This window comes from Kogia breviceps, chromosome 9 (assembly GCF_026419965.1).
Source record: "Kogia breviceps isolate mKogBre1 chromosome 9, mKogBre1 haplotype 1, whole genome shotgun sequence".
Lineage (NCBI taxonomy): Eukaryota > Metazoa > Chordata > Mammalia > Artiodactyla > Physeteridae > Kogia > Kogia breviceps.
This window is the reverse complement of record NC_081318.1, coordinates 61995482-62007972: the sequence shown is the minus strand read 5'-3', so window position 1 is coordinate 62007972 and position 12491 is coordinate 61995482. Positions and strand designations below refer to the sequence as shown.

General features: G+C 39.8%; 1 protein-coding gene across 1 annotated transcript in view; it reads right to left on the bottom strand.

Annotated features, from left to right (window-relative positions):
- GLCCI1 (glucocorticoid induced 1) overlaps positions 1–10151 on the bottom strand; it is a 122863-nt gene extending 112712 nt beyond the window's left edge. The window contains exon 1 of the mRNA XM_059074722.2: positions 9543–10151. Coding sequence (XP_058930705.1) covers positions 9543–9984 — 442 coding nt within the window. The 5' untranslated portion in view covers positions 9985–10151. The remainder of the gene's footprint in view (positions 1–9542) is intronic.
- Between the last annotated feature and the right edge of the window lie 2340 nt (positions 10152–12491).

Sequence of the window (12491 nt, the reverse complement as noted above, 5' to 3'; positions counted from 1 at the left end):
TATAACACTTTCAGTATCACAACAATAACAATAAAAATACCATTTCTAATGTTACTTATGAAAGGATTCATGTTCCACACTGACCATCAAAGAGGGCTTAGAGTAAGCGCAAGTGACACTGAAAAATGCCACAACATCCTGAAAGAAATGGTTAAAATGGAGATTGAAATATCTTTTCTATTATACATCACATCAGCAAACCTAGAAAATGGAAAAGAGCCCAAGGAGGGATAAATAGAGAAGATACTGCACCTTGCTGCTTTTCCATGAGAGTGAAATATAAAAAGATACTATTTTGAATGCTGCTAAATTATCAAAGAATGGCAAAAGTTAAGAATCACAATGTTATGGTTGAATGGAGCCTTATGATGCTTTATTGTAAATGTAAAGCTTGTTATCAAATAGGAAAATGCAAAAGACTCATTTTACCCAGATTTTAAGATTTCATGTGAAAGGCAATTTAAAAAATTAAATCTAAATTCTGTCTTAACAAAGTGGTAAGTACTTTAAGGACCAAGGGGAAGGCTTACTAATGACATAATAAGGTTTTGAAGTGCTATGACATATTTATATACATATCTGAGGCCTGAATCACTGGGAATACTTGCAGCTATTTTAATTTCTGTGGATCCTAGAGTTTAGTGCCATTTAGCTTTCTCTTCACACCCCACCAAAGCTATTTTGGGCCTTTCTGTGACTTAACTGTATAAGCAATGGGATAACCCATTGTGCATGTTTTCCTGCCCCATAATTAATTGGGTTCCAAAAGCAACTTTCACCTGACCTGAAGTCGGGACTTACAGAGTTACATGGCCCTTTGGGCCTTCTGTGCATGCCACCTGATCTTGGGCAGATTACTTCTCAAGAGAGAAAGAGAAATTAGAAAAGTGTTCTATATTGAGTTCCGGTGAAGACTAGTTGCTGACATAAAAGCTCAGTAAATAACTAATTTTACTAAGAATCATCTAGTCTACACAATGCATGCTATAGAAACAATATAGTACAGGCAATAGAAACAGACACATAGACCAATGGAACAGAGGACCCAGAAATGAATCCACGCATATACGGTCAACTAATCTTTGACAAGGGTGCCAAGAATATACAATGGGAAAAGGACAGTCTCTTCTATACATGGTGCTGGGAAAACTGGATATCCACATGCAAAAGAATGAAACTGGACCCTTATCTTACATCATGCACAAAGTTAACTTGAAATGGATTAAAGACTTAAATTTAAGACCTGGAACTATAAAACTCGTAGAAGAAAACAGGGAAAAAGCTCCTTGACATCAGTCTTGGCAATGATATTTTGGATATGATACCAAAATATACATTGGATGTGCTTGTTGCACAAGCAACAAAAGCAAAAATAAACAAGCAACTAAAAAGCTTCTGCACAGCAAAGGAAACAATCAACAAAATAAAAAGGCAAGTTATGGAATGGGAGAAAATATCTGCAAACCATACATCTGATAAGCATATCGTTTTTCGGATATATACATTTGCTATGTCCAATATATATATGGAATTCATATAACTCAATAGCAAAAAACACAAATAACCTTATTAAGAAATAGGCAAAGGATCTGAATAGACATTTTCCAAAGATGACATATAAATGGCTAATGAGGGTACACGAAAAAGTGCTCAACATCACTAATCACCAGTGAAATGCAAATTAAAACCACAATGAGATACCACCTCACACTTGTTCGCATGGCTATTGTCAAAAGACAAGAAAATAAGAAGTGTTGGTGAGGATGTGGAGAAAAGAGAACACTTGTATAATATTGGTGGGAATATAAATTGGTGGGAATGGAAAACAGTATGGAGGTTCCTCAAAAACTTAAAAATAGACCTATCATATGATCCAGCAATCTCACTTCTGAGTATATACCCACAGGAAGTAAAATCAGTATCTTGAAAAGATATCTGCCCTCCCATGTTCTTTGCAGCATTATCCACGATAGCCAAGATGTGGAGAACCTATGTGTCCACTCATAGAGGAATGGATAAAGAAAATGTGGTATATATATATATATATATATATATATATATATATATATATATATATACAATGGAATATTATACAGTCTTTTAAAGAAGGAAATCCTGCCATTCACAACAACATAGATGAACCTGGAGAACATTTTGCTGAGTGAAATAAGCCAGACAGAAAAACAAATACACAGGGAAAAACAAAAACAAATATGACCTCACTTATGTGCAGAATCTAAAAAAGTCTAATTCATAGAAGCAGAGAGTAGAATGATGGTTGCCAGGGACTGGCAAGTGGGAAAAGTATGGAGGTTAAAGGGTACAAACTTTCAGTTATGAGTAAGTTCTGGGAATCTAATGTACAGATGGTGACTACAGTCGATAATACTGTATTGTATACTTGGAATTTGTTAAGAATAGATCTTAAGTGTTCTCATCACACATCAAAAAAAAAAGGCATCTATGTGAGGTGATGGATATGATACTTATCTTGATTGTGGTAATCATCTCACATTGTAAATGTGTACCAAATCATCACACTGTATACCTTAAAATATATACAACATTTATTTGTCAGTTATACCTCAGTAAATAATAAATTTACTTTTCCTTTAATAAACTTACATTTCCTTTCCATAGCGGAATCTTTTCCCTACCCAACCAAACTCTTAAAAAGCCCTCCTATATCATTTTAAAGATAGAGAAAATAAAATGCAAAGAGTTAAGAACTTACTATAAGTGTTAGAAGTGGAAATATAACCCAAGTCTCTTGACTCCAAATCTAATATTTTTCAGTACACCTTTCTGTTTCTAAGCCTCTTTTATGGAACCATTTGGAAAATCATTTCTTTGGTCTTTAACTTGATAATTCTAGAGAAAAAAGCCAGGTTATTCCATTAAGGAATAAATGTAGCCACACACTGCTTCATTCCACCTTTACCAGAAACAAGACAATCCCCAAAGCAAATTTATAGAATCAGTTATAGGGCAACTCTAGTTGTCAGTCAGTGCTCATTCAATCTTATATTCAATAGTATCAACAGCAATCACTTTATTAGGTATATCAGAGGTATTAACAAAGCTAATTAAGCCACAAAGAGTTCATTCATGTCTTGTTTGTTCTGCTCAAGAAAACAATTGTATAATAATTTTAGAAAATGTTCCACTAAATAATTAATATTTTAGTAATATAAAAGTTAAAATTAGCTTATGGACTATTAACAGAAGTTCACCCTGTGGCCATACTGGCTAAATAAGGGGATATTACTGTCAGTAGTTGATAGGTATTTTATCTTTAGACACTAGGCAGCAAGTTGTAGCAGTTTTTGCCTTCTTGTTATGAAACATCCGAAAATTTAATGGGTTTCTGAATTCTAATAACCTGGAAGACAATTTTGGACATCAACCTTCCCACATAATAATGGATCTCACTAGTTTCTTTAACTCATCCTTATTCTTGGTGAGCCATTATTAAGGTGCACCATAGTTGCATTTCATTAAGTTACAAATATACAGAATTCAAACCCACAGGTTTTCTGTTGGTTCCACAGCACTATTACACTGTGCTGGGGTTTGCTTTGACGTTTTCAGAATGTCTAAAAATGTGTCGGAGAGAGACAGAGAGAGGAGGGTATGAGCAACAGTGTGTGTGAGAGAAATCCTGGTTCCTGAGGGGTCAAGGATATGGACTTGGTTGTATCTGGCCCTGTGTACTTCTAGAATCTGTGCTGTCCTTGAATCGTATTATAGTGAGAAGTATTTTTCTCCATGATTATTAAAAGTTAGTTATACATGGTGGTAAACTGGTAAATGCTTCAGGAATTTCTAAGCAGAGATTCTGGTCTCAAGTGATTGTCCTGGCAACTGGTACTAGGTTAATTTAGCCCCACCAAGAGCTGATAGTTATCACAATATCAGTCTCTTTTTAATTAGGAGAAATAGGATAATCCTGTGGAATGAACACTGTATCTGGAATCGGAAGACATGATTTCAAATCCACTCTCTTGATGAATGAAAGTATATATTACCTTATATATATATATAGTAAAGCACTCAGATACAACATAATATTGGGGAGGTTATTGAGGTGTTCATGAACTTGCCTCATCCTGCAAGCTGCCACAATAACATTCACCTGAGGTAAACAACACTGCTAAAAGGTATCTGCCATGTTTGTTCCTACAAAACTGAAATACTAGAAAAGTATTTTTCCACAATTTCTTCATAATTAAGGATAATCCTGTTTTCTTTAGAATTACTATAAATCCATTATAATTTGTTTTGCAGAATAAGCACAAGTATTATCCTTCTAGAATCAACTGGATGATCCATGGAGTCATGGTCAGTTCCAGGGGTTCAGATGAGGGGTAGAAAGGGAAAGAGATTGGCTTCTGGCTCTTCCATCAGTTTCTCACTCAGGTTTTTCACATCAATAGGTGAGTAGTGTTCTCTCTTTCCTCCACTTACTTTTGGCAAACCCAGTTAGAGACCATCATCAGATAAGCTCAACCTCTTGTTAAAATAAATAGAATATAGGACAGAAACAGCATCAGTGGTTTGGTTTCTTTAACATTTAATGAGAGAACAAAATTATATATTGAAGACAAAAGACAACAGTGCCAGGCACAGACCCAGGACAGGTGCTGTGAAAAAGCCTATCGTGGTGGCGTCTGGGGATTTAAACTCTGGAGAAAAGACTAAACTAAAATTAAGAATAACAAAATCATTAGTATCTACTTCTTGCCAGATTATTAGCTGTATGTGGAAGCTTTGATAAAACAGGCCTTTAGCAATGTTTTAAATTTCAGATTTAAGAAAAATCCTCTCCTACCCGCCATTTGTTGAACACTGCCGTTTATTTCCATTGTTATTCACTGCCATGGAGCCCAATTACTCCTTTGTTTTCTTATTCACATTTAGTCCACATTATCACAAATAAAAATCACAAGGATACCATTACCCTTCAACACTTCCCCAATGTATAAATCCTAATTTGCATTAAATCCTTGAAGCAACATACGTTGCAGTGAATGAAATGTCCTTCTGTAAAAAGTACTGTAAATAATGAAATAATTTTTAGCTCAATATATATACACACGACTTTACATACAGCTAAACTGGCCAAGGTGCTTTTATACACCCTAGGTATACAATATTCAATATGCTTAGAATAATAGTTATTCGAAAGGAACATAATCTTTGAACATAAAACAGTTTAAGAATAAAAAAACTTCTATAAATTCACTTATCTATTTTGCTATTGACCAACTGATGTAGAAATTTTACGTACCATAATTAATGGGAAAAATTAATTAAGGAACGCTGCTGATACTTAGTGTAGTTCTCAAAGGCTGAAAACCTTTCCCCAAAATCAGTATCTGAAACCTGTCTCTTTAGGAAAAACAGTCAAAGCTTTAACTGTTTTCAGTCTAGTATAAGAAAGCTTTGAAACAAGTTAACTCTAAGCACTCAAGGAAAACTATTTTTAAAAGTGGGGGGGGACAAGAGGAGGACCTTAATTTTCAACAATATAGGCCTGAGAAGTAACTTTATAAGAGAATGTCTGAGTATCTTTAAAAAGAGAGAGAAAAAAAGTAATTAAAAATGTTGGAAGTCCACAAACCGAGCATAGCAGTAAAAATGACTCAAGAGGGAAAATTTAATGAAAAATAAAAAACTGAAAGCAAATTAATTGACCAAAACACAGACACACACACACACACATACATGCACACACACTGCAGGCAGTCATTCAGCATTATATGCTAGCTGGCTTTGTATTTTCTTTTAAAATATAATCATAACTTCTTAATGTATAAAACAATAAGGCTCTCAAGGTACTCATGAAAAATTCTTATCAAATTTCACTCTAGAGTTAATTATATTAGGCATGTTAAATCAGGAATCAACACATGCTATTTTCCACAGCAGGAACTATATAAATTACAAGCTCTTCCATGTTTTTGTTATTAGGTTTGGTACACTTAAAAATAAGCAGTATTCTACATCGAGTGCTCTAACACAACTGTTTTTATATCTTTTAGAATTTATATTTCATCTCAGTGCTCAATCCTTACAAAACAACACAAAAGGACCTGCAATTGCTATTTACTGTCTTGCACAATAAAATTGTATTTGTTATGTTTTTGAATTCATAGGTTTTGCTTTATGAAGTTTTCGGAAAGAAGCAACTTTATTATATTTTCATTGTTACTCATGATTTTAGCTTAAAGATCATTAATTTTAACACTAACATCCTGCTATATTCTCATTTGGGTTGTTCTATTTATCTCAAAGGTAGACTTATGTATTACCATTACAAAAAAATAACTATTTGCATGATACTTTATGATTTTACATCTATTACAAACACATCACAGGGAGCCTGAGGATGCATTCAGTAGCTTGTCATTCACCACTTCAAGACCCTTCAGAACAAGGGGAAGGGTGACATTTTGCTAAAGGCAGAAGAAATGAATATAAATAACAAACTTTGAAGTTTTAAAAATACAAAAGAAAATTTTAAAAATGCAAACAAAAATATGATCATATACATAAACAAGATAATTTCAATTTTTAAAACTCCATGTCCCCTAAACAGAGCAAGGTGTTTGGAGATTTATATATCTTCTATTATGATACCCACTGAAATTATCTAAAACTGTGCTACAAAAATAAAGAAAATTACTATCTTCTTGCTAGATTTTATAAATATCATATTAAAATTGTGCCTATTTACATAATTCAGCTTTTCCTCAGCCTTGTGAAATAATCTGAGTATCATTTCTTTATTATTCTAGACTTAACCCTATAAATGTGCATATTAAGAATGTTTCAGAGGGAGATAATAATGATCTAACATGTTAGGAAATTATGTTGTCTCATAACTTCTTCTTGGTAAAACAATTACAAAGAAAATTGTTTACATCTTCTGTATTTTCTTCCATAACCACCAGTCCAGATAAAAAAATACTGAATGCTGTTATGTCACCTCTAGTCCAAATGCTCATAGCACTTGAAGCTTTTTGTAAGCAATATGCTTCTATACTAAACACATATCCCTGGAGCCACCACCTACCTAATTTAACAGTTTTAAATGTACTTTCAAATGCAGCGTAATACCATCTTAAACACACACACACACACACACACAGAGTGTGCTGAAAAGGAAGGAGGTGGAGAGCAAGAAATGGAGCACGTTGTTGTTTTTCATTCATGCAGTATAGTGATGTCAGTGTCTGCAGCAGCAGCAGCGGCAGGAGCCTTGACCTGTAGAGGCTACAATCCACTGAAGTCAGAACCTTGCAGAATTCAAAAGAAACTGAGTAGATAATTGTTCGAAAAATTGTTCAACTGTTCATAGCATGAATTTTAAATAGAAAAGTAAAAAGAATAGATTAGTTGTATAGTTTTAACTTAGGTAGAGGGGAGCAAGGCGGGATGTGGAGAAGTAACAGAGAGGTAATATCATCAGGGAACTGGGGGCAGAAGAGCCTACATTCAAAATCATTTCAATGTAAGAAACTGACAAAACCACCTGGTGTTAAAAACAGCAGAAAGGCCTCTTCTATTCCCAATACAAGCTCTCTGATGCAAATCTGTCTCCTGAACAACCAGACTCAGAGAAGTGTTTTCATCATGATTGCGTTAAAATTGCATTAAACTCAGATGTGACATACTACAACAAAGAGGACAGTTTAAGCCTGGTCACAAATTTCATTAAAACTACTTGATGATGGACCTTGTAATTCCTAAGCAATTAAGACTTTTGAAGGATGCAGAAAAACAAGTTGTACTACGATCTGTTGTAAGATGTGTTTATCAACAAAAGGGGAGGAGGTACTAGATGACCAATATATTGTTGCAGCAATTGCTGAAACTACTCACTATGCCCACAAAACCCTCTGAACAGTCTTTCTGCAGTGCTTATTTTATGGCTTTTACATTAGTCCCTAAAAGAAAATCCCAAAACTCAGTCTATGTACTGTTGAAACTAAATCACTCAAAAATTTATGTAACTGCTGCCTTCTTTTCATTCTATTACCTCTCATTCCATACAGTTCTAGAAAATGTGCAAAGGAGTTGCATATGGCATTAATCTGTTAGAAAATGGTGGCCTTTTCTATAAAATACAGCCAAAGATGTGTGTTCAGTTGTGGTCATTATTAGGGCGATCACGTTGTTTTCATTCATTCATTCAGGATTTGCTGGAGGATGTCAGTTTCTGCAGCTGGCTTGACCTGGGGGAGGAGTGGGGGAGCAAATTCCTTCTGGTGCATACTGATTACAGGATGTATTTCTCGGTGCTCCTGTACACATACCACTGCACTACATCCTACCCTGCCTCACCATCAAGTGGTCTGAAAACAAGGGCCTTAGCAACATGCTAATTACAGGTCAGAAATATTAAAACAAAACACCAAAACTGCAATCTATCTTAACACAATCACTTTCTCCAAGTCTAAGACCTTCATCAAGAAAACTCCATTAAAAAAATTACACATACCACATAAACACTGCACAGGCTCCACAGTGATTCCCTTCCAAGCAGAGATTTTTCCCCTCGGTATGATCCGTTCTCTCCACAATGCAGCAGCAGCATCTGTAGCCCTAGCGTGGTATCTAATAACATGAGCTACTCCTCCCTCCCTTATGAGCTTTACACCCCTGTTTTGGCTAAACTTCCTTTTCTCCCCCAGGACTAAACTAGATCATTCACCGTGTCCCTAAACATAAACCAAACCACACCAAAACACAAAACATTAAGGGAAGCCGACAGCATCCACCAGCTCACCATTACCTTTGACACCTACGAAAAACGAAACTTGAGTTCCTTTAACAGCTCAACTGAACTGTTAAGTGTACTTAAAAATAGAAGGAAAAAAGTGAGTACACTCCACAAATAGGTCCTTAGAAATTTACCATGAAAGTCTTGAGTTGGGCATAAACTGTTTCCAGTGCAGTACCGCCCTGATGCATATGACTATATAAAGTAGAGAAAAGAGGGAGCCCCCCCCCAAAAAAAGCCAAACCGAACACTATACACTTCAATTGCACATCCAAAACTGTCCCCTCTACACACCCAACAGTATATAAAAAAGAAAAAACAAATTATCCCGGTAGGCACAGATACATTATAGGAACTTTGTAGGAAAGCACAAAGAGGCTGTAGAGATTACAACCACCACCTTATCTGCTGCCGGAGAGTCTGTGTGTGTGTTTTTTTAAGTGTTTCGCCCAGCTCCTCCTTCCCCCACTACAAACAGCAAACACATGAGTGAGCTAATCAGCTCTTAAACTGAAAAACCTTTCGATACAGGAGAGTGATAAAAGCTGAGGGGCGGCAGGAGGGTCAAATAAAAGTTGCTCCGCAGTTCGCTCATCCAAGCCCCGCAGCGACCGCAGGGGGGTGAGGTTCCCAAAGCCACTTTCACACCTTCGATAATGCACTAGCAAAGAGAAGCCCGGAGAGGCTGAAGTTTCCACGGAGGGCACCGTCGGGGAGACGCAGCCCGGGAGGACAGAAGGGTTGGGCTCGCTACCTCTGCACACGGGCGAGCCGGGGCTCCGTCGCTCAGGTGAGTTGCTCCTCCGGTGGTTCTCTGGGGACCGTCTCGGGCGGCCCTTGGCCCGCGGCGCCTGCTCGGTCGGGGCCGCGGTCGGCGGCGGCGTCGGGCTGGGCGGGCTGGGGCCGCGGGCCGCGCCGGGCCCCGGGAGGCTGCCCAGCGAGGCGGCGGCGGCGGGCGGGCGCGTGGGACTGTGCTGGCTGCCCCGCAGGAGCTGGTAGGGCACCGTGGCGCGGATGGGCTGCAGCAGCCGGCCGGCTCCCGCAACCGGGGCGCAGCTCACGCCGCCGCCTCCCGCACCGTTCCCGCTCCCGGCGGCGGGGGTGGCGGGCGGGGAACCCGCGGCGCTGCGCCGCATCCTCTGCGGCGGGGGATGAGGAGTCTGAGAGGAACTGGAAGAGGAGGAGGCAGTGGACATGGTGGCTCCGCGGGCCCTGGACGATGCCGGCCAACACCGAGGCGCGGAGCGGGAGGCGCGCGAGCGTGTGGGAGCCGGCGCGATAGTGCGTGCGAGTGTGTAAGGGGGAGGGGCGGGGGTATCGTGGAGGGGGAGGAGTCTCTCGGCTCCCCCTTCGCAACGCGCACCCCCGCCGCCTCAGCGAGGGGGGAGGGGAAGCCTGCGAAAACAAACGTCCAACGGCCCCAACCGCCCGACCGGGCTCGGTGTGGCGGTCACGGCCGGGGCCGCGAGGAGCCCAGAGCCGCCGCCGCCGCCGCCCCGGGCATCGCTCTGACAGGGGAAAGGGGCAGCCGCCGGGATCACGCAGATTCGCGGGGCTGCACGCGCAGGAGAGCCCAGCAGCTGCAGGGAGGGCCGGGATCCCTGCTTCTGGGGACCTGGTAGGGGGTAAGGGCCTCGAGGTGCCTTGATGAACACGGAGCCGCGCCACCGCAAACGCCGCCGCCGCCGCCGCCTCTGCCCGCTCCTCACTCCATAAGGCACCTAACCCCTCAACCCGTACCCCGCCCCCTGCACCGCCTCCCTGCGCTCGGGGCCGGCAGCTGCCGCAACGAGCATTCCCATTGGCTCCGTTGTTCTCCTCCAGAACGCGAGTGATTGGTTTCAGGGTAGGGGTGAGAGGAGCACCTGCCAATGAAAGTGGGAGTCCTACTTTGGAGGCGGGATATGAAGGAGCGAAGAGGGAGAAAGGGGCTGTGCGCTCAAGGAGGGGCGTGAGAGTTGACAGCCTTTGAGGTGAGAGGGGGACTTTGATTGGGCTGCCCTGGGAGAGTGGGTCCCTGTGTGTCCTGCGCGTGCCCTGACACCCACAGACGCGCACGCCCAGGGGAGCAGGTTGTGAGGGCTCCACCCTCCAGGGCCGTTTGTACAACTTGAGACGGAGAATACGTCAGGCAAACTTTACTTTGCAAGTACACCTGTTCTGGTGGTGGGATGTTTTAGAAGAATCCATCCCTTCCCCACTAATTTTAGTAATCTGAGTTTTTGTGGCGAGTAGACTAATCAAAAGAATTTAAAGCCATCAGAAACAATGTCTGGGGGTTGGACTGAACACTGGGTGGATACTTTTACAGTTATCCTAGAGTGAAAAGAGATAATCAAATCTTATGTTCCAAGACAATAACTCTGAATTGCAGGGGTCAACAAGGAATTGTACATCATTACACCATCAGTTAAATGGAGGTGTAATGGAGGGTACACCCTGTTGTCTTTTCCCAGAAGTAGATGGCCTCTTGGGAGAAATAGTACCAGACTTGATGTAACAATCCACTGGGGTAAATTTAGTTTTTATTCTTCAGTGGAACTGAAGAGAAACTAAGATTTTGGATGACTGTTAGGAACCTAAGTTTACCCCACAGTAAGCCAAGGTTTTAAACGTTAAGCAGGAACAATTGATTGAAGGGTCCACATCAGATACCCTCCATTCGTTTCCATGAGATAATAAAAGAAGTGGGAGATCAGATTGGTCTACTCTTGGTGTCTGCCCACACTGACAGGCTTCCTCTGATTTCAGGCACTAAATGCAGGGGTCAGTTTTACTTAGAGGAGCCATCCCTCTCAGCTTCATTGTGCTCTCAGAACAGAAAGCATACTAAGTTCTGTAAAACGTGGATGAAACCCACTTTTTCTGTAAAATGCAAGAATTGCACCCATGAAGGCTAGTGACAGTTCCTCACTTTATCACATAGTAGAATAACAGCTAACATTTACTGAGCATTTCATGTGTCAGCCGCTGTTCTAAGAATGTTTTATGTATTAATTCCTTCAATCCTTCTATAATCCACAAGGTAGATACTACTATTATCCCAATTGTGTTCACATGCATTTGCTTTCCAGAATAACATATATTAAATATAAATGTAGTAAAAACTTTACTCTTTTAAATTTAGTATAATTGACCTATTGTATTATTTTTTCCATCTAAAATGAAAGATTTCCTCATTCATTAGGAAATTGCCTTCCTTCATGGGGAAAAAGAATGATAAACGGCTTCTTTCTGATGACTTTTTCAGAATATCAAGAACAAAAATTGATGAATTAAAATATGTGAAGTTTTTAAAAAATGCTGGTAAATTTCCAAGTTGTTGATTTGATTACAGCATGGTTTCATAATAGAAATGTTATCTCTGGCCACTCCTAAATATAAGTATGTAACGACCCCAACACTTTAGATTACAGTGATTCTAAATTTATACCAAGCCACAGTCCTAATAATCAATACCTGATTTGGATCTAAAACACCATACCTAGCCATATGTTAAAGTCTTTCTGTGTTTGTTCAAAACTGCCAACGCCAACTTAAATCAGACAACCAAAACAAATCTAAATGATGCACACACAGAACTAGTATGATCTTAAAATACTATTTTCAGTTGCTGATAAGTCACCATGACCTATTTGGATGTTCAATCACCTTCTCTTTACTAAATATATCTTGGTTGCCTCCTAAACCTTTGTTCTCATGA